At 42.5% G+C, this 26,452-nt stretch overlaps 1 protein-coding gene across 1 annotated transcript in view; it reads right to left on the reverse strand.

Annotated features, from left to right (window-relative positions):
* Positions 1 to 26,452, reverse strand: part of CACNA2D3 (calcium voltage-gated channel auxiliary subunit alpha2delta 3) — a 1,008,555-nt gene that overhangs the window by 303,039 nt on the left and 679,064 nt on the right. The window contains exon 16 of the mRNA XM_073574154.1: positions 12,714 to 12,797. Within this exon, the coding sequence (XP_073430255.1) occupies positions 12,714 to 12,797 (84 nt within the window). The remainder of the gene's footprint in view (positions 1 to 12,713; positions 12,798 to 26,452) is intronic.

Consider the following 26,452-nt stretch of genomic DNA (forward strand, 5'->3'; position numbering starts at 1 on the left):
GCTATGAGAGATGGGAGGGTCTGGCTACCCATATTGCCTCACCTCTGGGTGAGGGTGTTGACTGTACCCCTGTTTTCCTTCAGGACCTGCAGGAGTTTCAGGACCTGCCGTGAGGTCATGACTATGTGATCAGCCCATCTGATCCATACCTCACCTGTGGGAGTGGTTACAGCTATCTAAGATAGGTGTTCTGCACATGTGAGTGAGTGTTTGGGAGTCTGGGAGTGTGCACAGACTTCCATGTGTCCAGGTGGGACATTACAGAGTGGTCTCTGTGCAAGAAGGAGAAGCTCTCCTGTGTGTACACTTCAAGATGGAGCCTCCAGGCTGGACATTGCCCTGGCATGTGTGTGCACAGGGCCTGAGGGAACAAAGCCCAGCTAAGGGCTGTTTATGTTGCTTTCGTCTGCTGTGAAGGCTGGAAACCGTGTTTTGTTGCTGTGAGGTTTATGGAGCAAATAAACCAAATGGACTCATTTTAATCCTGAGCGTGCCAGTGTTTTACCTCCAAGACTGGCAATGTGAGTAATCCCCGTCCACTCACATGGTGGAACGTTACAGCATATAGATGAACATTGGATGCCAGAGTCAAAGTTACTGGTGGAGTCTTACCGCCCCAGTCGAACACTGCTAAAGCTAAAAATTTAGAGATAATTTGGATTATTTTTTAAAATAAAATGGCTGTACAAACACTATATTCAAACACAACCTGGCTCCGAAGAGTCTATATAAAGGGACCCTGCAGCCGAAATTCTAAGTCGCAACCGCCGCTTACGCTGCGTCTGCACTCAGCTGAATTAACCTTCACCATAAATGTTTCTCCCTTTCACAAATGAGATCAATAGCCATTTATTAGCATTTCTTTGCCGGGCTATTATGAGTCTGTGCGTTCCCTCACACCTATAATTTTTTTTTGGAGTTTCATAATATTTTATGTGTAAGTGCTTAATTATGGACGCCAGCACCGTCATTAAAACAGCATGAGAAGCTTTTTGAAATCATCAATTAAAGACACATTGTGTAATGCAATTTTCCAGTACAAAGGGGAAAGTAGTAAAAAAAGGCTGAACGTGAGAGTGGAGGGGTTTTCGGGCAGTGCCGAATAAACACAGACGGCCTTTGTCAACACGAAGAAGTGAATTTTCAGCGGTAGATGAACCTGTGTTACCAGCAAAACACAAGCCACTTTATGTGCCTTAGTTCCAGATTTCGAGTGTAAACCTCCAGTGCGGTTGGCGTTAGCGGAGGAAATATGAGCGTAATCCTGGCAGTGGCCCATTATGTATGACTGAAGAGCGTGACAAAGGACAATCAGCCCAGCTAGGCATCCTCATAAACTTTAGTTAAGGGTGAAAACTTTTCGTCATGTTCGCTGGGTTTATGGCATTAAAATTTAGCATTTAAGTTTTGTGCCTAACCATGGGGCCCCCGAATAATCAGTCTAGAGAAGTACCATGGTAGAGTATTCCGTGCACATCTGGATCATAAAGAGGAGCCTCTGGACCCTGGGACTCCAACCAATCCTGGGAAGCGTGAAACAGACTGATTGTTTTGTTTTGTTAACGTTCTACACATTAAATTGGAAATCATTCTTTGCTGCATATGGTTAGTTTCATAGAAAAGGTTAAAGAAATTGTAATATTAGTGTTTGGTAATTCATAGTGCGCTGTTTCTATATAAATAACACAGAGCCTGACACAATTGTAGTAAAAAAATTGACAAATTTCTTAGGTAAGTCTGTGAAAAAGCAATAAATGTGCTAAAATAAATGATCCCGAACTTTGATTAAATTTGTGACACAAATCCATAATTCATGCCCTCCACCACATCTATTATGTGTTTTGTAAAATCTTGTGTATCGCTTCAAAAGAAGTGAGTTTTAGTAGCAAAGAGTAGCAAATTAAATGAAGCTGGGAACGGACTCCCTGCCACGAATCATTAAGTGATTCGTAGCAGCTTTGGGTCTGCTGAAATTTAAATGTTGTTTTGTCCTTTTGGTCCACCATGAGTTAATGTCTGTCTCTTGCTGGCGGTTCTTTCAGGCTGGTCAGCTGATGTTGGTTCGTCACTGATCCCACATTCCTTTAAATAGTCACTTAACCCATCAGCTGATCGCCAGTTATAGCGTTCTTCTATGCAGACCAACTATGGGTGTGGAGCTCTCCTGTGATGATGGTGTTGATGCTGCGGAAGTTCAGATTCCTGGTGCAGTTGTCTCTGTTGCTGCGGAGCTTAGTATTTCTACCCATATTTGTCTCTTCCCCTGTGTGTTACCATCAGCAGTAGTGTTGCTAGCGTCCTTGCCAGCCAGTGCACTAGCCAGGCTATATGGAGGTCACAATCAGAGACTAGGCACGTGGCGGCGGCGGGTGGAAGGACCCGCATAGGGCGTTAGGGAAGCTTAGGGACAGGCACATGTTAGTGTCAGGAGGTGTCTCATCCCTCACTCCCAATCTTTAGGGCCTTCCTCTCCTTTTTGCATCCCACTGAATTTACAGTTGTGGCCAAAAGTATTGACACCCCTGCAATTCTGTCAGATAATACTCAGTTTCTTCCTGAAAATGATTGCAAACACAAATTCTTTAGTATTATTATCTTCATTTAATTTGTCTTAAATGAAAAAACACAAAAATAATTGTCCTAAAGCCAAATTGGATATAATTCCACACCAAACATAAAAAAGAGGGTGGACAAAAGTATTGGCACTGTTCGAAAAATCATGTGATGCTTCTCTAATTTGTGTAATTAACAGCACCTGTAACTTACCTGTGGCACCTAACAGGTGTTGGCAATAACTAAATCACACTTGCAGCCAGTTGACAAGGATTAAAGTTGACTCAACCTCTGTCCTGTGTCCTTGTGTGTACCACATTGAGCATGGAGAAAAGAAAGAAGACCTAAGAACGGTCTGAGGACTTGAGAAACCAAATTGTGAGGAAGCATGAGCAATCTCAAGGCTACAAGTCCATCTCCAAAGACCTGAATGTTCCTGTGTCTGCCGTGCACAGTGTCATCAAGAAGTTTAAAGCCCATGGCACTGTGGATAACCTCCCTAGATGTGGATGGAAAAGAAAAATTGACAAGAGATTTCAACGCAAGATTGTGCGGATGTTGGATAAAGAACCTCGACTAACATCCAAACAAGTTCAAGCTGCCCTGCAGTCCGAGGGTACAACAGTGTCAACCCGTACTATCTGTCGGCATCTGAATGAAAAGGGACTGTATGGTAGGAGACCCAGGAAGACCCCACTTCTTACCCCGAGACATAAAAAAGCCAGGCTGGAGTTTGCCAAAACTTACCTGAAAAAGCCTAAAATGTTTTGGAAGAATGTTCTCTGGTCAGATGAGAACAAAAGTAGAGCTTTTTGGGCAAAGGCATCAACATAGAGTTTACAGGAGAAAAAAAGAGGCATTCAAAGAAAAGAACACGGTCCCTACAGTCAAACATGGCGGAGGTTCCCTGATGTTTTGGGGTTGCTTTGCTGCCTCTGGCACTGGACTGCTTGACCGTGTGCATGGCATTATGAAGACTGAAGACTACCAACAAATTTTGCAGCATAATATAGGGCCCAGTGTGAGAAAGCTGGGTCTCCCTCAGAGGTCATGGGTCTTCCAGCAGGACAATGACCCAAAACACACTTCAAAAAGCACTAGAAAATGGTTTGAGAGAAAGCACTGGAGACTTCTAAGGTGGCCAGTAATGAGTCCAGACCTGAATCCCATAGAACACCTGTGGAGAGATCTAAAATTGGCAGTTTGGAGAAGGCACCCTTCAAATATCAGGGACCTGGAGCAGTTTGCCAAAGAAGAATGGTCTAAAATTCCAGCAGAGCATTGTAAGAAACTCATTGATGGTTTTGATGGTTACCGGAAGCGGTTGGTCACAGTTATTTTGGCTAAAGGTTGTGCAACCAAGTATTAGGCTGAGGGTGTCAATACTTTTGTTTGGCCCATTTTTGGAGTTTTGTGTGAAATGATCAATGTTTTGCTTTTTGCTTCATTCTCTTCTGTATTTTTTCATTTGAGACAAATTAAATGAAGATAATAATACCAAAGAATTTGTGTTTGCAATCATTTTCAGGAAGAAACTGAGTATTATCTGACAGAATTGCAGGGGTGTCAATACTTTTGGCCACAACTGTATATGCTGTGTTGTCCGGCGAACTTGCCCGTGTCCAAGCATGACACCCCCAGACTCAATTTGCATGTCTGTGGACCCGATACAAGTGCGGGATTTACTGGGCGATTGCCGAGACGTCAGAGCAATCTAGGCAATCAGGAGGCTGCGAAGGGTGTGAAGAATTTGAACAGGACTGTGGCTGGAAGGATAGAAAGCGCCGCCCCAAAGACCGAAAGAGTATGCATGTGATGCAATCACCTTAGGATAAAAATTGTTCTTTTCAGATAAATGGTGAAAAAACCATGTTAGTGATGCACATTGCACATTGCATGTTAGTGATGCCATTTTCTGATAATACATTCCCTTTAATCAATATAATGCAGCTCTTAATCTCTCCTTCAAGCTCTTTATTGTATTTTGCAGGTTGTGGTCTTTTGGTAATCTATTGACCATATAAAGTACTTTCTACGTGACTACTATTTAAAGGGTTTATCGGGGGGGGGGATTGGGGTATATTTAGCTATAGAGCTAAGAACTTACTGGCAGGTAAATGCTAATTACCTGCCTGGTCTGCCCTGCGACAATCTGCTCTGGATCTGAGCTGTCACGGACCACTCCCGCCAGTGATTCTCCAACTTCCGGTGGCATCACCTTGATCGAGTAGCTCTTTTTCTTCAACTTTGCTCTGTTGATGGTGCGTCACTGCACATGTAATTTTTATTGACAGCCGGCTCTCCGCTGCCTAACTGCAGAGAAGAGGCTGTCAATCACCATGATATCGGTGTAGGCAGCAATGCCCCATTGGCAAAGCAGCTCGGAAGAAGAGGAGCTGCTCTGATAACGTGAAGTCACATGAAGCCGAAGAATCGCCGCCTGCTCATCTACTTTTCCATCAATCATTAGAGTACTAACACATACTTCCGCTTTTTTTTAACCCAAAAATTGTCCCTGCCCTCAAGAATTATCCAGAAGGCAGCCCCTACTCTGCCTATCTCTCATCCCGACTGTGGATTTACTTCACATGTGACTTTATCCTGTTTTTCGATTTTGGATTTGACAATACTAACAAGGGAGGTATGGTTTACTCTACTATAATACGATTATGAAGGTGTCACCATGAAAATGTACAGTATTGTTTTAATATCCTCAATCTGATCCATTAAAAAAAAATACAAGCCTAAATCTCTTTATCTGGGCAACGTTTGGATGTCACAAGAGCGCTCATCCTTTCTTATGACTCACTATGTAAATTGTCTCATGCGGAGACCTTCATGTGAACCCGGATCGGTGCCACTTATCCTATCCTCAAATGTTTCTCCAAATGAACATTTGCAAAGGATTAAAAAGGAATTTTAGCCATGACAAAATCCAAAGATTAAAGAAGACTCATCTAGGGCTAGCGTGATCTAGTATCAGCAGCATGTTTAGTGCATTCAATTATGCACAATAACAAGAATGTCTTAAGTACTTCCAAACCACTTTTAAACATGTCCCCACTGCCAGAAAGTGATGCCCCCTCGGTGTACATATTTTTCAGTGCTATGCATTCATTTCTAAGAGTTGTTTTGTGACCAAATGGACCAAATGTGACCAAAATATTTATTTTGTATGTAGCGCTCAACCATACAGTATATACCTGATTTAATCTACAATATGTAGGGGTATGCCGCACGTGAAGCCAAGAACCCAGTGTTCTCCCTAAGCCACGCATCCGCACATCCACGCATCCACACAGCTTCCGCGCATCCGCACATCCACGCATCCGCACAGCTTCCGCGCATCCGCACATCCACGCATCCGCACAGCTTCCGCGCATCCGCACATCCACGCATCCGCACAGCTTCCGCGCATCCGCACATCCACGCATTCTCACAGCTTCCACGCATCCACGCATCCACGCATCCGCACATCCATGCATCCGCACAGTTTCTGCGCATCCGCACACCCACGCATCCGCACAGCTTCCGCGCATCCGCCCATCCACGCATCCGCACATCCATGCATCCGCACAGCTTCTGCGCATCCGCACATCCATGCATCCGCACAGTTTCCACGCATCCGCACATCCACGCATCCTCACAGCTTCCACGCATCCGCCCACACATGCATCCGCACATCCATGCATCCGCACAGCTTCTGTGCATCCGCACACCCATGCATCCGCACAGTTCTGCGCATCCGCCCATCCACGCATCCGCATAGCCATGCATCCGCACAGCTTCCACGCCTCCACACAGCTTCTGCGCGCACTCCACTCAGTCCAAATCCCATCTTGCGCTCTGCCCGATGCCGGTGGCCACACATGTAAAACAGTTGCCTATCCCCTTTTCTGTGATATGTTCACAAATGGTGGGTACGTAGTCGTTTCTTTACTTTTGGTAAAGAATTACAGGAAAATATATTTATGCTTTTATGGTATTTTGAAGTGTAAGACTCTGCGTTTATTTATATGGCTAATGTGCACGTGTTGATAATATGAATATTTGTGTCATATGTGTACATGCCTTTTTAAGGTCTATATGCATATTTTTTGTTTGCTATTGCATATGTGTGTAGTATGTACACTCACTGGCCACTTTATTAGGTACACCTGTCCAACTGTGTGTTAAGACTTAATTTCTAATCAGCCAATCACATGGTGGCAACTCAGTGCATTTAGGCACGTAGACATGGTCAAGACAATCTCCTGCAGTTCAAACCGAGCATCGGTATGGGGAAGAAAGGTGATTTGAGTGCCTTTGAACGTGGCATGATTGTTGGTGCCAGAAGGGCTGGTCTGAGAATTTCAGAAACTGCTGATCTACTGGGATTTTCACGCACAACCATCTCTAGGGTTTACAGAGAATGGTCCGAAAAAGAAAAAAAATCCAGTGAGCGGCAGTTCTGTGGCCGGAAATGCCATGTTGATGCCAGAGGTCAGAGGAGAATGGGCAGACTGGTTCGAGCTGATAGAAAGGCAACAGTGACTCAAATTGCCACCCGTTACAACCAAGGTAGGCAGAAGAGCATCTCTGAACGCACAGTGCGTCGAACTTTGAGGCAGATGGGCTACAGCAGCAGAAGACCACACCGGGTACCACTCCTCTCAGCTAAGAACAGGAAACTGAGGCTACAATTTGCACAAGCTCATCGAAATTGGACAGTAGAAGATTGGAAAAACGTTGCCTGGTCTGATGAGTCTCGATTTCTGCTGCGACATTCGGATGGTAGGGTCAGAATTTGGCGTAAACAACATGAAAGCATGGATCCATCCTGCCTTGTATCAACGGTTCAGGCTGGTGGTGGTGGTGTCATGGTGTGGGGAATTTTTTCTTGGCACTCTTTGGGCCCCTTGGTACCAATTGAGCATCGTTGCAACGCCACAGCCTACCTGAGTATTGTTGCTGACCATGTCCATCCCTTTATGACCACAATGTACCCAACATCTGATGGCTACTTTCAGCAGGATAATGCGCCATGTCATAAAGCTCGAATCATCTCAGATTGGTTTCTTGAACATGACAATGAGTTCACTGTACTCAAATGGCCTCCTCAGTCACCAGATCTCAATCCAATAGAGCATCTTTGGGATGTGGTGGAACGGGAGATTCGCATCAGGGATGTGCAGCCGACAAATCTGCGCCAACTGTGTGATGCCATCATGTCAATATGGTCCAACATCTCTGAGGAATGCTTCCAGCACCTTGTTGAATCTCTGCCACGAAGAATTGAGGCAGTTCTGAAGGCAAAAGGGGGTCCAACCCGTTACTAGCATGGTGTACCTAATAAAGTGGCCAGTGAGTGTATATGAGTATGTAATATGGAAACCTTTTTGTCCACTAACATCCATCTATCCTGATGTGGAGAGACACTTATGCAATCAAGTGATGAACACTTCTATTTTTAGGAGTTGGGAAATGGGCCATAAAATTGTCCACATACTGCTGCCTATTAAGAGAACTATACAGTACTACAGATAGAATCAGACTGTCAATATCTCATCATAATGCACTTCTTTATATGCCTGTGGCAGAAGCTGCTTGCATCTTGGGAGGTGGAAGTGGCCCCCTTACTATTGATGAGCGAGCTTGCCCACCACTCAACCGTGCATCAGGGTTCTCAAGTATCGCAGGTACCCAATAATGATAAGCGAGCGTGTTCACCACTCGACGGTGCATCAGGGTGCTCAAATACGCGGGTGCTCGATAGTGATGAGCGAGCATGCTCACCACTTGACGGCGGTGCATTGGGGTGCTCAAGTATCACGGGTGCCCAATAGTGATGAGCGAGCATGCGCACCACTCGACGGTGCATCGGGGTGCTCAAGTATCGTGGGTGCCCAACAGTGATGAGCGAGCATGCTCACCACTCAAAGGTGCATTAGGGTGCTCAAGTATCGCAGGTGTCTGATAGTGATGAGCGAGCGTGCTCACTACTTAACGGTGCATCGGGGTGCTTGAGTATCGCGGGTACTTGATTGTGATGAGTGAGCGTGCTCACCACTCGATGGTGCATCGGGGTACTTGAGTATCGCAGGTGCTTGATAGTGATGAGTGAGTGTGTGCACCACTCCACTGTGCATCAGGTGCTTCAGTATCGCGGGCGCTCGAGCGGCCTTGCCCAAGTTCATGCCCCATATGTTTTGAGGCTGTCAGACAGCCAATAAACAAGTGGGACTTGCCTACCATACACGATAATGCTGTAGCCATGTTTCTTGGCTCTCTAACAGCCGCAAAATATGCAGGGCAGGGATTTGAGCATGGCGCTTGAGCACTCGCAATACTCAACGCATACCTAAGCACCCTGATGCATGATAGAGTGGCGAGCACGCTCATTCATCGCTATTCCCTTACATCTTGGGCACTTGTGTGGCTGCTCAGGTTGCACCAATGGTATGTCCACCCCTGAGTGCTACATAGTTGCCATATAGGGCTTTATAGTGCCCATAAACGAGCTACACAAAATTTCTATGAGCTTAGTGAATATGATTGGAATAAGTATTCAGACCCTAATCCCCTGAGTCGTCCTAGCTTTTTCTGTTTGTAACCTGTTTTAATTTTGCGCCTTATTTTTTGTTGCTTTTCTTTAAGGCCTATTTTATGCATCCACCTGATTATATTTATGCTCATCATTGCGGTTTGTAGTTTCCATATGTTTTCAGCTTATTCGTCAATGGAGACTTTTCTTTAATTGCGCCATTTTTGCACCAATATACTTTAGAACATCCCAGTTGAGAAATGTTATGTACATTTTACATTTTTGGGGGCAAATAGTGTGACATTTTAGAAGGACATTCAACTACTCAATAGAGAGTAGTCCTCGAGAAAAAGTTCCAGAAATTAGGAAACTAATATGACAGAAGGTTCTCGAGGTTTGCCTTGGATATTGCAGCTATATAATGCCAAGACGTTTAGTGATAACTAGAGTTGAGCGAAACAGGTCAGTCAGATTCAAAAGTCGCCGACTTTCGCCAAAGTCGGGTTTCATGAAACGAAACCCTACCACAGTGTGAAGTTGGCCTTGTGGTCGGCGACCCAAGCGTCAATGTCGGGTTTCGCCGAATGCTTGCACGTGACTTTTTTCAGCCACTGAGAGAAGCGGAGCGAAGCATAGCGGGAGCTTAGCTGGAATGGGAGTGGGAGAGGGAGAGGGAGAGAGAGAGAGAAGAGAGAGAGAGATTTCGCCGCCTCTGGGGTTAAAATTCATGCCAGGTGTGTTTACAGTCCTCCACTCACTGCCGACTTTTCTCCCCATTGACTTGCATTGGGTTTCGTGTTTCCCGACTTTTCCCGACTTTTCCCTATAGTCGGCTGATTTCGTTCGACTCGACTTTTGAGAAAGTCGGGTTTCATGAAACCCGACTCGACCCTAAAAAAGGCAAAGCCGCTCAACTCTAGTGATAACTATCGTACTGCTATTTGGTCACCAAAAAAATCCCCCAAAGGGGCTCATGCACATGATCGTAATACGAATTTGTTTTGTACTGAGTAGGGCTGTCATAGATGCTCTCTACTGTATGTCTCCAATTTTATACAAAAACATATGAAAAAAAGATTTTTTTTTTCTCTTGAATTCTGTGAAAATTAATGGATGAAAAAGCAGCATTCTCCATGGAATTCTGGATTTGCACGGGTATCCTGCCCTACCAGCGCTATTCCAGAAAGCATGATGCAGCGTGTATGTATGACAGTGCATGCAGGCTGTACGATTCTGTACTAAGTAGCTGTTTGGCTTTTTTGCACTGCCCATTTTGACTCTTTAAAGTCAATGAAGTCTGTTAGGGGCTTTTAACGTTCATCATGTAACAAATCCGGCACTGCCGCTATTTTTGGCTTCTGTTTCAATGGCAAAAGAGAAAAATCATGTCTTTTGCGTAAAGTGCTTGGTTTTGTTACTATTTTCTGATACCAATAACTTTATTGATTACTTTTTTTTGTATGCTGATATTTTTATTGATACCAATTGGTGGAACATACAACATTTCGATCACAAAAAAAGCAATCCTGGCATTTCAATATTTTTTTTTTTACGTTGTTTAATTTATTCTATTTTTTTTTATAAATCAGACTTTCACGAATATGGCCAAACCAAATATTCTAATTTTTTAAAAAAATTTTTTATTTTTTAATGGTCAGAAAAGGAGTTGTGATTTAAATTTGGATTTTTCATAGTTTTTAAAAACTTTTTATTTTATTTTTTAGCCCCTTCAGGGGAAGCAATTGTTTGATCGCTTGTTTTATATCCTGAAAAACTAATGTATTGAGGTATAGGGAGAAAATGACATTATCCTATGAAGCCCAGCCACAGGTTTACTAAAATGTCAATTATGATGGCCTTTGCATTGTGAGGGGCTGATGGGAGCGAATGAGCATGTCATTTAAATTGTGCCATTTCAATCCTGCTGTTGTTGATCCACAGTATTTAAATGGTTAAACAGCAGCGATCTGAGAAAGCTCCTGTTGCTGCTATCACGGGAAGATGCTGGCTGTGTTACGCAGTCAGCACCTAGTAGGCATGGTGTTGGCTTAGTTTTAAGGCCACTCCATGCATGGAGACCTGTCATAGCACGTACTACGTTAGGAAGCATCTATTAAATTCAAAATGTCCCAAATAAACAGTAACAAAAAGCTGGCACTTAAACGCATAAACTCAATTCTTATTCGGAATAACACCCAAAGGTACCCGAAAATAAAGAGATCCAGCAATATTACAAAAAATAATAATTTTATTATTGCAATGTTTTCAAAAATAATAATAAACAGCAATGCCCAGTAGAAGACACAAAAAAATACACTGACAAGTTTATGTATAGCCACTACAATCTATTGTATAAAAATATACCAAATCGTGCAGCATATATGTTATATAACTTGAATAAATATAAATATTAAAGAACAGTGACTATAAAAACTTAATTTGTGTGCCACACTTTCCCTTATATAAAAGGACCAAACACACATCCCTTCCAAAACGGTACCCATTATAATTATGAATCAATCAATATACCCATATAGCTATATTTAAGAAATATCACGGCCATGTGAATGAAAAGCGCTAATCCAAGTAGCCCGGGTAATTCCGATATATATAAAAATGGGAAACCTATAATATTACCTCAATTAGTGGAGCATTAGTGGTGCAGTGTAGCGTGTCCTCCCTTCTTCCGGAAGAAGCCCGTGCGAAACGCGCGTAGGGGTGAGGGAGGACACGCTACACTGCACCACTAATGCTCCACTAATTGAGGTAATATTATAGGTTTCCCATTTTTAGATTTATATCGGAATTACCCGGGCTACTTGGATTAGCGCTTTTCATTCACATGGCCGTGATATTTCTTAAATATAGCTATATGGGTATATTGATTAATTCATAATTATAATGGGTACCATTTTGGAAGGGATATGTGTTTGGTCCTTTTATATAAGGGAAAGTGTGGCACACAAATGAAGTTTTTATAGACACTGTTCTTTAATATTTATATTTATTCAAGTTATATAACATATATGCTGCACGATTTGGTATATTTTTATACAATAGATTGTAGTGGCTATACATAAACTTGTCAGTGTATTTTTTGTGTCTTCTACTGGGCATTGCTGTTTATTATTATTTTTGAAAATATTGCAATAATAAAATTATTATTTTTTCTAATATTGCTGGATCTCTTTATTTTCGGGTACCTTTGGGTGTTATTCCGAATAAGAAATGAGTTAGGAAGCATCTAAAGTGATCACTTATTTTTATGGAAGTTTTTAATCATCGATTTTAATGGAAGTTTCAATGAAAGTTGTGCCCAACCACCATTCAGCTGAATAAGTACACTGTTTCTGGGTACACTGTGCAGAGGTAGAATGCAGCCAATCAGTGGCGATGGCAGGGTTTCATAGTGCAGTTGACTAGGAGGCACGAGACCCCTAGTCCAGTAATGATAATCTCCTGCTGATAAAACACTGATTTTACTAAATCAGCAACACACAGCCTATTAAGTGACACAACACTGGAATCAGGGTCTCTGCCGCTATATCATGGTGCTCTTAGATCACATTGCAAAAACTACTGACAGATTCCCTTTAAGTAATATTAATGAATTACTAATCTCTTTGTATTGACCTACCACATCATCTCGGTCTTCCCACTCTACTTCAGATAAATCCACACTGCTGTAATTTGGTTTCCTGCGTTTTTTTCCTTCTTCGTACTGTAAGAAAACAAAAATAACCAATAATGGTCTGAAGAAGACAAAAAATGTAAAAGAAATCACAAAATATTATGAATAACACCACTTCGCCTCTGTTGACAACGGTCACATTTGACACCAAGTATGGCGGCAGCACCACCTGTATCTATGTCGGAGCGACTGGAGAAAATGGAAGTGAAAGTAGTAAAAATGCAGTAGAAAAACCTTGAAAGTATAAATACAGTTTGTCCTTATCAACGCGTTTCGAAGCACGCCTCCTTTTTCACCAGGATTAACAGCAAATGTATGTCGGAGCCATAACACTCAGATTTTCGATTGACGAACTTGTTCCCCATGTAACCCCTATACTCCTCAACAGATCAGCCCTCGGATCCTGAAACTCTACATCATGAAGGTGTTATTAAAATGCTTGTGTAAATTCCAAAAATGATGAATCCTGGACATTGTCTCCGAGGAATATCTGTGGCTTCGTATTTTTAAATTCCAAAAGAAGTATTTTAGCGTTATTAAGGAATGGAAGCGTTTTCTAAAGTCAGAGCACAAATATGTTATACATTTCACCTGGCCCTTTGCCTTGAAGTCTAGACTGCAATTAGGTAGGGCAATCTATATTTTTTTGGCCAGCGTGCCTGCGTTGGGTCATTACGGTATTAATTTTGGATACTGCAGGATACAGAGGTGCTCACACCTCTCTATGAAAACAAGGACGTGGGAGTGCGAGTTATTTTTGAGATGATTTAGACCACAATGTTTTGCTTGATGAGGCCTGACGTTCAGGCTCTGTTATCTGTAGTGTTTTTTGGGAAAGCGTTTATGGCGACGTGGCTCAGAGGCGTCGGAGAACATCTCCAAATAGAAGACAAAATGTGTTTATCCCGGGATGAAACCATAAATAAAAATCATTTTTTTATTTCTACAGCACCAACTTATTCTACATCACTCTACAATTAAGAGAGAACAACAACCTTACAGAATAAAACATTGTTCAACGCATACAACGAGAAGCCAGGCCTCGACTACCTATGGGGAAATAAGGGGGGACACAAGGGAAAAATAAAAATTGCTTCTCAAGTAAGGTCCAGCCATCGATACAATAAATAAGGGCATTAAAATTATGCTGCATGAACCGGTCATTCTTAGGGCATACTTGAAATTGTGAATAAACCGGTAGGGGTAGTGCACTACAGAAAACTGGTGCAGCTTGAGAGAAGTCCTCAAGACGGGAGTGGGAGGTTCAGATTATAAATGGTATTAATAAAATAAACACTTCATAACATAAATATTAATTAAATATCAAAAATATTTTAATAAGTAGACAGGAGCTGACTGATCACTGCCATAATCTGTACTCCACATGAGTACTTTCTGATATCAGTGCAGCTGAAGACTGGCAAATAGACTTTCTTTATAGTAATGAAGACAAATCCCCTAATAAAGTGATTTACAAAGTTATATAACTTTCCATGCTGGACAAAATTATTTTTTTAAAAAAATGAAAGTTTAGTTACATTTTAAAAAGTTTTAAAATTGCTCTTTTTTTTCAGAAAAATTTCAGACATTTTCATAGATAAAACGAAAACATATTGACCTAAATTTACTATCAACTTAAAAGTACAGAGTGTAAAAAACAAACAAACTCAGAATCGCTGGATTATTTAGAAGAATTTCACAGTTATAGCCACATAAAGTGACACATTAAGTTGAAAAATGGGGCTTGGTATTGAACTCCAGAACCGGTTCTGTCATCAAGGAGCTAAAGACTCTCCTCACTTTGGGCCTAGGCCTTAAATCAGTGGTTCCCAAACTCCAGTCCTCGTGGACCCCAGCAGGTCAGGTTTTCAGTATTTCCATAGTGTTACACATGTGAGAGAATTCCTGATGCCTTGATAAGACTTCCATCACCTGTGAAATACTAAGGAAATCTTGATAACATGACATGTTGGGGGCCGTGAGGACTGGAATTTGGGAAACACTGCCTTAAATGAACCTTGATCTAATTAAACTCAGCTTAAGACAAATGGATGGATGGACAGACCTGAACTGTATATATTTCGGTTTAGTATAGGGTCCCATCTAAAATACGTCACCTTGTCATTAGCAGACGCATCTATGTGAGTGTAACAGCGTAGTGAGGCTATAGCTGGAAGTAGTCAGATGATAAGCCAGGTGGTTTATTCTCAGCTAGTTCAGATAGATATGATCCTGTTTCAGATCGACCTTTCAGCATGTAAATCCTTTGTGCTAATTCTGTGGTACAGTGACCAGTCGCCAGTTCAGTATATAAATCCTTTGTGCTAATTGGGTGGTCCAGCCATACTATATCAGCAAATAAATACTGATTGTTAATTTAGTGACAGGTGACTGACAGGTCTGGGCCTAGGGTTGTGAAAAAGCTGGTTAAAAGAGGGGAAGGGTACATCCAACATGAGTGGGAAAAAAGAGGTTTTGGTGGAAGGGGGAATAGGTGTGGGGTTCAAGGTGTACGCGGGGTAGGTGGTAATGCTACTGAAAATTCTACTGACCAAAATATCACCTCATCGTATTACTGGATGGGCTACTCCTCTTCCTTTCTTTGGCAGCCGCAATAAAAAAATTTTTGAAAGGAGGAGACTCCAAGTTGGGTCTCCATCTGGTGGGTTGTCTGTAGTGAAAGGGCACTCAGAGCACCATTATACTATTTCTACTCTGGGGAAATTGATGCGATTTTAGTGGTGTGTGTCAATAATCTTTTTGAAATGTGGAGACTCTAAGTTGGGTCTCCATCTTATGGATTGCCTGTAGTGAAAGGGATCTCAGAGTACCAGACCTATACCTGCCACTCATCCACCTCTTATTGATCAATTTGTAAGCCTGTAATGCTGGGCCAGGCCCTGTTCCATCCATCCATGCGCCATTATAAAATTTCTTCTTTGGGTCAATTTGATGCCACTTTTCCTTGTGTCTGACCCTAATTTTTGGTAATGCTTAGACTCCAAGTTGGGTCTCCTTCACGTGTGTTGCCTGTAGCAGTAAGTAGACTTCATCCTCCTCTGAGGTCTCCTGGTCGCACCGCTGGTGCAATTTGCTCTTCCTGGGTCTTTAGGTCTGTCTGCTCTACTGCTCACCCCGTCATACCATCTGTGCACTCACGTCTACATCATATAGTTATTTTGGATGTACCTAACCTGTTACACACCCAGCATGAGGAACATAACCCTCCCCTGTTGGTTACATGTCTTGATGCTCTCGCTCTTTTCCAATTTTCTTGTCTCTGGTTCCATTCTTGGCTGTGTTATCTCCAGAATTTGCATCCCTCATGCCTGGAGCGTTAATTATAAATGAGTGAATATGTGTATTTATTTACCTGTGCCGCTGAAGGAAGCTCAAAGGAAAGAAAACAGAATCTTTCCAGGAAAAGTGGCTTAGCATTTATTAAAAAAAAGAAGCCCGCAGTCTGTGAAATGATCTGACGTGGCAGATCCACGAAGACGGGAGGCAGGAAAAAAAAAAGATCATAGGAATAAAAACCCCATAGAGAGATTTTATAGAAGTGGCGGCCCGCAAACAAGACGAAATATTAGAAAGTCTCAAAATACAGTTTGGGATGACTGTCCCAGACAAAAGCCGACATTCAGTAACAGGAAATTCCTCCAGTTTAATAGCTGATAATTATTCTAATGTCGGTGCGCCGTTCAAATAGCTGAAATTCTGCATTTTATAGAGACCGGCAGCACCTGGGCTGCTGAGAACCCTTTATAGGTTATCTGTGGTTCTGATAAAGGATCTAGGTATGTGATTGCATCTCAGCCCTGGGAATGAGATCAGTCGTTAGACATGTACAGAGCTGACAAAAAAGACCTCATGGCAAAATGACAAATACCATCCACTATTATTACCAATTTTCACATAAAATACGAGGCAACTGTAAATTTTGGCCTCATTAACACGTCTGATTTTTTTCATGCATTAGAAAATCGGACCAATTATTCTGATCAGACTTTGATCAGAGTGTCGTACAAGTGTCATCCGATATTCTCGAGATGAATTAAATCCTTGTAGTCCATGAAAATCGAATGGCACTCATTTGTCATCAGAGTGCAATTCGATTTCTTCGTGGACCCATTGAAATGCACTGCCGATTTTGAACCAACCCTCGGATAAAAATTGGACCCGTCTATGATATGTGCCGCGGACAGCTCGGTCCAAGGGAAAAAAATCGGATATATGAATGGCCCAATAGAATATCATGGGTATGAGCGCTATCCGTGAAAATCACAGGACGTCTGAATGAAGCCTTAGTCTGTTGACCCGCAGCTAAATACTAATAAATGTTTGCAATGATAAGGGTATGTTCGCACGTAGCGTCAGGGTAAGGTGGCTCAGTGGTCAGCATGGTGGCCTTGCAGCTCTGGGATCTGCAAGGAGTTTGTGTGGTCTCGAGTGGTTTCCTCCGGTTTCTCCGATTTCCTCCCACACTCCAAAGACATACTGATAGAGAATGTAAATCGTGCCTCAATGGGGACAGTGATGATGATGCTGGGGAATTACTGCCACTGTATTAGTGAATAAATTAAGGAACTTTTTCGTGCAATAAAAGGAACATTTTACTAAATTCTCATTTACAAGGTCAGTTTCTTTCTCTTGCATTTTTTGAGTTACGGTGCGTTTTTTCTTTCAGCAATTTTGCAGCTTTTTTCACCCCTTTAAATGAATGTATAAAAAGCGCAAGTAAAGGCTCAACAGAAATGCAAGCAAACCGCACATATTGTAGGCAGCGATTTCCTTGCAAACTCCTGCATTTTTTTTCGAACAGTTTGATCACTTCCTAAAGTAGTATTCCAGTACAGCAGATGAAAGCAGAATAAATGGTTCTCCAGAACTTTTCACTTCCGCAAGGAAAGGAAAGAGATGCTGCTAACTTAGTATCCTTTGGCTGTTTTTCAGATCTAGCATCATGCACCTGTCCTATGAGGCTAAGTTCTCAATAAATTACTTGTGTTTTCTTAGGGCATTTTTGAATGTTTTCTTTTTTACCTGCGTTTTTATCACATTTTTTTTCCATTTTTTGTTTTGATTTGGTATGTCAAGTTTTAAATAAATCTATTTTGCTGCCAAACACAGGTCTCCCCATAATGCCCTGCAGCTGTGATATCTAGCGGATTATCATACCTTGCACAGTGGTGGTCAGTATCTGTGACATCACAGATCAGCAGTTCCCAGCTGTGCACAGCCTGTACAGCAGAGTCATTTTTTGTCTCCACAGTCACTGGGTATGTCTCCATATTTTGTAGAGTTTAAGTTGTTATGATCAGTGGTGTCCTTTCTTTGTCTCCTGTAGAGTGTAAGCCCTTAAGGTCAGTTGGGTGCTTTCTCTCCTGTAGAGTGTAAGCTCTTATCATAAGTGGAATCCTTTCTCCTATACAGCTTAAACTCTTATGATTAGTTGTGTCCTCTCTATCCTGTAGAGTGTAAGCTCTTATGGTCAGCCAAGTCCTCTATGTCTCTCTCCTATGGAGTGTAAGCCCTTTTGGTAAACAGGGTCCTCTCTCGCTACTATAGTGTAACCTCTTATGGTCAACGAGGTTCTCTCTCTCTTGTAAAGCATAAGCTCTTCTGGTCAGTGGGGTCCTTTCTCTCTCAACTCTCCCCATGTGTATTTTTCGAACAATTACAGCTTTCCAGTATTGAGTTTCGTAAAAATTTTCTGGGACAATTCAAAGAAGTTGGCGAATTTGAATTGTTAAAGATCCGCTCATCTCTAGTTACTACCCTCTTTAGTCCATCTCATTATCTTGTGCACTGTACTAACTTTTCCTATACGCTAGATACAGCAGTGCTTAATTTTCCATTTTTTACTTTATCGTGACAGTGGCTTTAGCGTTAGCGTAAGTCATACATTATACACTACTATCTCACAACAATTTGTGTCAGCTTGGCAGCATCTGACAAATATGTGGATGTGAGGAAGGGAGGAGGATCATATGCGAGGGTCGATATGTATCCCCCAGGATGCAGACGGAGTCCTATTAGACCCGCTGGAGTACCTTGTGGTCACAGCAGGATGCCTGTGAGTCACAAGGCAAAATAAAAGTAAGCATGGACCTGGTCAAGCTATTTGGCCAAGGCATTGTTCAGGAAAACCCATTAAGGGCTTTTATTTTTTAAACGGACTGCATACGGATTGATATGGTGGTGCAGTCGCCCTGGGCAACTGGACTCCCACGGACTGTTTTGTTTCCCGGCTGTGATCCGTAGGATACCGTGTGCTGTACACTGTGTGTGTGAACATTAAACACGTTTGCTGTGAACTTTTCCTGTGGTCACTGTCTGTCACACTGAAACAACCCCGCTGTACTACAGTGGGTAAATAAAGAACCAGTGTCCTTTATGCAGTTTCACCTGAAAGCCTGTCTTTTACTTTACAATTTATGATGCGTATGAGAAAACTTTGCCCAATCGTGCATGAATAGAATATAAAGGATATTCAGCTATCTGTTCATAAAATGCGCTTGTAAATTTCACCCTGGTGATTAAGATTAAGTATGTGCTACCCCTTTACTTGCTTCACGAGCTAAAAGGCAACAGCCATTCTGAATGTTGTTGTGTTGCATTATGTGCAAGACCTTAACCTAGAAGTGGATAGGTTTTGATTGGCAATGAAACCCATTTATTTTGGATTTATTCTGCATTCCGGTTGGCATTTAAAAACTGCCATAGTCTGCTTCTTTTAGCCAAAGGGAAAGGATGACAGGAATAGTTGAACCACGAAATAGATTTTTGGGAACAAATGCAAGAGTGACGTGAAACGCACTGGGTCAATGTCAGGACCACACCTGAATATGTAACATTGCATTTTTCTGACGTTTACATAGCTTTTTATATGAATCTTTGTATCTTAAAGGGGTTGTCCATTCTTAAGCAACAAGTCTGCAGTCACTTAATGTGACTGCAGGCTTGTGAATCCTCACAACTTCATGCTGTAAGGATTCTATGGTGCCAGCTCTGGGAGCAATGGGCAAGTGGCCACAAATATGTGATTTGAATACATGCCGACTGTCATGATCCAGGATGGGCTTTGTCTTTGGCCCGTCCTGGTCAGACAGGGGTTAATTGTTTCTGCCTCTCTCTGGCAGAGGGCGGCTATTTAATGCTCACTTGACCTAGGTCCGGTGTCAGTTATACTCCTGCCCTCGGCTGAGTTAGTTGACCTTGTGCGTACGTGTGCCTTGTGCCTGATATCTTGCTTGCTTGTTTGGTTTTGATCCGGTTCTGTCCCTCTTGTACTGCGCTACTTCTCTGTGTATGACCCTCTGCCTGTGACCTGACTATTCTCTGCTCGTCCCTCTGGTACCGCACAGCCCTCTCCGTGTACGAACCCTCGCTTGTCTGATCTGCATTTTCCTCTACTACAGTTTCCCTGCAGTAGGTACATTATATCATCTGCAGCAGTAGGATGCTAAGCCCCGCCCCCTCCAGTCACATGATCTAGGTCCTGGGACTCCTTACTATTTTCAGTGCCGCAGATCCTGTCTGCTTGAACCGTCACTACTGTATTGGACCCCGCACTCTCTCATAGTGGGGGTAAATCACCCTGCTCGGCGTGGCCGTTTGCCGACGCTGACAGGGTACTGACATTTGAGTCCTGACACGGACTAGACGTGCACTGCCTCACTCAATGCAAGTGTATTTAATGAGGCTCAACACGTCTAGTTGGAATGTGACCAGAAGAATACAAATCACATATTTGCGGTCACATGATTGCCAGCTCCAGGCGTCAGCACCAGAGAATCCTCACAGGACCCCTTTAAATTGAAAGGTAAAAAGAAAGTGGAGAAATGCTGTTTTTAGGCCATTTTTTCAGCATGGTGCAAGGAAATCTGCTTAGTTGACAGATCTCAAAGCAATCTAGGTCAAGTCAAGGGTGTGCAGACAAGATGTTAAATTTCATTGTGTTAGGACTTAAATAAGTAGCAATGGTGCAGACCTGGTCAAATAGCCAGGTCAATACCTGTGGCTGATGGATGGGAGCCCTGTGAACTGCCTCTTACATTCTTTTGATTAGCCGGCCTGGTGCAACGTGTTGCAATGATGATGATGCGTCAGGACAGTTTACCAAAACAGGGGTTGGGTATGACTTCAGGTAAGAGATGTTTCAAAGAGTACCTGCTCGATAGCCACAGATTACTGATGTGGCCACTGGATCGGGTACTGCGAATCAATTTGCATCATCTCTACAAATAAGCTTATGACTGATATGTTATACAGGAAAGGGTGTAAAACAAGCCTTATGCCAAGAAATTAATTTAAAAAGGGGACAGTATGATAAGCTTGCCCACTTAGATTCTTAGTCTGTAGGATTTTCTGCATGATCCTGAAAGAAAGTCTTATAGAAATCTTGCAAACGACACAGCAATTTATTTCCTGCTGTTCAGTTACATTTGCAGCATTGGAACAGCTGAAAGGGTGGAGCTTAGCTAAGAGGGTGGAGCTTATGGAAATTTTTGCCTGACTCCAGACAGAATAGGGGGAGGCTTCTGCTGCAGTTTTTTTTTTTTTTTTTTTTAAATAGAACACAGGACATTGAGAAGTAGGAGGGGGACATGAATGAGTTCTTGGGAGACAAAATAAAGATTTCTTTATAAATTTCTCAGCTTTACTTGCGGTTTAAGGCAACATAGGATCAAAAAATGATAAGAGTATAGGAGTTAGAGGACTTTTTAGTGAATTTTCTTAAAAATCCAATTGTGGGTGGAGTCTCAGAGGGATTCCAAGGTTCGAAGGACTTGGTGGACACTAATTTATTTAAGACATGTTTTATTTCAGCTCTATGTTTGAGAATAGATACAAGTACTGGTTAAAGGGGCTGTCCAGAACTAAGACCTTGATCCCCTGTCCATAGAAATAGGTAATCAAGATCAGATAGGTGGTAGTTTGACAATTTCCATTCCCAATGATCATCGTTGCCAGGTCCGCCGGCTCCTAGAAGTACACAGTGCATAAAGCTGAGACACTATAGCAGTGGTCTTTTTGGGTACTTCAGCTCAGCTCCCATTCACTTCAATAAGCTTCGGCATGTGAGAACAGGCACTACACATCATCGTGTTCCGGCTCCATATAATGCGTACCGGCTGATGGAGGTGGCAATGTCTGCCCCCCACTAATCTGATATTGTCATTGGAATCACTGAAACTTGGTGGGACAATACACATGATTGGAATACAAGACTAGAAGGATACAACTTATTTGCAAGAAACAGACTTGATAAACGAGGAGGAGGTGTCGCATTGTATGTTAGAAATGCGTATATCTGCACAGAGATTGAAGCTTCAGAGACTGGGAGTTCTGTGGAAACTGATTGAGTAAGAATACAAGGACAGAACAATGGAAAGGACACCATTGTAGGCATTTACTACAGGCCGCCTGTGCAAGCTGAAGAAATGGATGAACTCTTTATGCATCAAATGGCCAAGTTCTCCAAAAAATATGACATAGTGGTCATGGGAGATTTCAACTATCCAGACATTTGTTGGGAATCTATCTCAGGCAAAACTAACAGGTCAAGGAAATTCTTATCCTCTCTTGCTGACAACTTTATCTTCCAAAAGGTAAGGGAGAAAACAAGGGGAACTGCTACCTTGGATCTAATCCTTATAAACAGGGAGGAAATAGTTGAGGAGGTAAAAGTGGCTGGGACCCTAGGAGGTAGCGACCATGCTATTTAAGAATTTTGGATAACTAGAGGAGGAAGACCTGTGAAGACTCAGACGTCAAGGTTAGATTTCAGAAAGGCAGATTTTAAGGGATTCAGAAAGAGAATTGGAGGGATCCAATGGCTGGATATCCTTAAAGACAAAAATGTCCAGGAAGGATGGGAAATCTTGAAAAATGAAATTCTCAAATCACAATTGTTAACAATTCCGAAAAGAGGGAAGAATAGGAAGCATTTAAGGAAGCCAGGATGGATGAACACAGAACTTAAGCACATGCTAAAAAGGAAGAAAAAAATGTTTATAAAATGGAAAGAGGGAGGCATATCTAAAGAAGAATATAATGCTGTCTGCAGAACCTGCAGGCACAAATCAGATTATCTAAAGCTAACAATGAATTTAGTCTTGCAAGAGACGTCAAAAGCAATAATAAAGGATTTTGGGGATATGTCAAAAGTAAAAGAAAAGTCAAAGATGCTATAGGATTTTTACAGGATGAAAATGATGAAATGGTAAGACAGGATGTTGAGATGCCCGAACTTTTAAATTTCTATTTTGCATCTGTTTTCTCTCAGAAAGGAAATGTAACATCAACTGTTCTTCACTGTCCTATTAAGGGAATAGAAGAATCCAGGATATCTATAAACAGAAAGATAGTGAGGAAACACTTAGCTAACCTAAATGAATTCAAGTCTCCAGGTCCAGATGAGTTACACCCCAGAGTACTGAAGGAGATAGCAGAAGAAATTTTTGAACCCCTCTCCATAATCTTTGAAAATTCTTGGAGAACAGGAGAAGTACCAGAAGACTGGAGAAGAGCAAATGTTGTTCCTATCTTCAAAAAGGGGAAGAAGTTGGACCCAGGCAACTATAGGCCGGTGAGTCTGACTTCTATACCAGGAAAGATCTTTGAACAAATTATTAAACAACATGTATGTCAGTACCTGGATAAGAATGAAGTGATTAAACAGAGTCAGCATGGGTTTGTAACTAATAAGTCATGTCAGACTAACTTAATTTCCTTCTATAATGGAATCACTGATTGGGTGGATCAAGGAAATGCTGTAGATATAGTATATCTTGACTTCAGCAAAGCATTTGACAAAGTATCTCATACAATCCTTATTGAAAAAATGACTAAGTATTGAATGGACAAGGCAACTGTTAGGTGGATTCATAACTGGCTTAGTGATCGGACCCAAAGAGTGGTCGTAAATGGCTGCACATCCAGTTGGAAGAATGTCTCAAGTGGGGTACCACAGGGCTCTGTCCTGGGCCCTGTATTGTTCAACATCTTTATCAATGATTTAGATGAAGGAATTGAGGGTAAACTGATTAAATTTGCTGATGACACAAAGCTAGGAGGGATAGCTAATACTAGAGAAGAGAGAGAGAGGATTCAAAAAGATATAAATAAACTGGAGAAGTGGGCAGCAACTAACAGAATGGTTTTTAACAGGGAAAAATGCAAAGTACTACATCTGGGCAATAAAAATGAAAAAAGCATATACAGAATGGGAGGAATAGGTCTAAGCAACAGCAGATGTGAAAAAGACTTGGGTATACTAATAGATCACAGACTGAATATGAGTCAACAGTGTGATGCAGCAGCAAAAAGGCAAATGCAATTCTAGGATGTATTAACAGAAGCATACAGTCTAGATCACGTGAAGTCATTATTTCCCTCTACTCCTCTTTGGTCAGACCTCATCTGGAATATTGTGTCCCGTTTTGGGCACCACATTTTAAAAAAGACATCAACAAACTGGAGCAAGTTCAGAAAAGAGCAACCAGAATGGTGACCGGTCTGCAAACCCTGTCTTATGAGGAAAGGTTGCAGGATTTGGGATTGTTTAGTTTGCAAAAGAGAAGACTGAGAGGAGACTTAATAGCTGTCTACAAATATCTAAAGGGCTGTCACATTGTAGAAGGATCAACTTTATTCTCATTTGCACAAGGAAAGACTAGAAGCAATGGGATGAAACTGAATGGGAGGAGACACAGATTAGATATTAGAAAAAACTTTTTGACAGTTAGAGTGATCAATGAGTGGAACAAGCTGCCACGAGAAGTGGTGAGTTCTCCTTCAATGGAAGTCTTCAAACAGAGGCTGGACAGACATCTGACTGGGATGATTTAGCAAATCCTGCTTTGAGCAGGGGGTTGGACCAGATGGCCCAGGAGTAGAGTTGAGCGACTTTTGTTTTTTTATGGTCGAGTTTCGTTTCCTGAAACCCGACTTTTCCAAAAGTCGGGTCGAGCAAGATCGGCCGATTATAGGGAAAAGTCAGGGTCGTCCCGAAACACGAAACCCAATGTAAGTCAATGGGGAATAAAAGTCGGCAGTGAGAGGACAGGAAACACACCTACAGTGCTCATTTGAATGCCAAAAGCATCAATTCTTCTTACTTAAGCTGGTCAACCTTAATTAACTTCATAATACAAGTTATGCACTGAAAAATGGGGGTTATTTGGCTAAAGTTGTGGGGGGGTAGGGCTGGCTCCAGGTTTTCATGTGCCCTGGGCGAAAGAGCGCCCTTTTAACACATAATACCACAACTCATCATGCTCCGATACGGCAGAGAAATAGCGGTATAGTACAATGAAAAATACTTCACTTTTTACATCTCATGACGAGGCCCATCTATTTCTCCATACAGAATCATTGGTCCCATATAATGTTTGAAACAGTATATGATGAGCTCCACATAATGCTACAGTATATGTTGGTTCCCATGGATGAAGCTCCACTGTCTTATGGGCCCAAATAATGCTCCAAACATAATGGGCCCCATTTCTCATGCTCTAGTGTATAATGGGCCCTGTAAATGCTGCTCCAGTGTCTGATGTCCACCTTTGGAATGTTCCAGTGTATGGTGGGCCCCATCTATCATTCTCCAGAGTATAGTGCTCCCCAAAAATTGCTGTCCCAACATTGAAAACAATCAAATAAGTCTCCTCGCTAGGGAATCCCTGTACTAGTCTGGACTCCTCGTCGTCCCCATCTTCCATCTCACTGCACAGTATTTCAACCTTGTAAGTGCTGTGATCCTGAGCAAGCAGGGGGGGCCCACTCGTTGGAGACGGCACTGGCACAGGGCCCCTGATAGTACGGTGGTGTGTCTGATGGCGGGTGGGCCGAACCTGCACTTTCATCTGCAGCTTCCTCTTTGTCACCGTGTAAGATGGAACTGTATATGGGAAGGGTAACCTGAGTTTCATCAGGGTCAGATTCAGGCCGGGTAGCGTGCGAGGGGAATGTAGTGGTCTGGGTCAATGTACCAGCAGATTCATCGAGCAGTGGCTGGGCATCAGTGCACTTGTGTCGCCCCCAGGAGTACGGTCGCCACAGTGGCATTACCTTCCTCCTAGGGAGTGTGATGTCATGCTTGGGAGCAACGAAGGATCTCTCTAGCAGGTTAACTGATTGGGCGGCGTTATTCCCACGAGTCATGACCCTCCAAACAGCGTTCATGAAGGCAAAGTGTTTGTTTTACGTGGGCAGTATGGTTGCAAAGCTGAACCTTAAAGGAATGTCCAGAAGGGCACCACCAGGAGTGGAGCCTACGGCGTAATTTGACTCAACACGGGCAACCTCAACCATGCCAGCTACAGAACAGATGCACACATTGCAAGCTTAATTCCGTTAACGAACGAGACTCCGTCATGCCCCGCGGTCCGAGTCTGGCTTACTAGAGGGACACGTGAGGCTCTGGCACATGAGATTGGCCAATAACTGGTGTGTCATGCCCTTACATGTCCATGGCTGCATGTGCGCTACACTGAAAAGGCCAGCGTTTGTCGCTTACAGGTGCAGATAAACCGCTGAACAACGTTAGTGATGGGGATCATTGATTACAATTATTACTCGCGAACGATGATTTCCCAGTAAGTGCAGGTCAACCGCAGTTCCGGAATTAGGCCTAACCGTCATTCCTGAAAAAAATGAAAAACTTACGTGTGCAAACC

This window comes from Dendrobates tinctorius, unplaced genomic scaffold (genome assembly GCF_039654945.1).
Source record: "Dendrobates tinctorius isolate UK_male_01 unplaced genomic scaffold, ASM3965494v1 ptg000038l, whole genome shotgun sequence".
Lineage (NCBI taxonomy): Eukaryota > Metazoa > Chordata > Amphibia > Anura > Dendrobatidae > Dendrobates > Dendrobates tinctorius.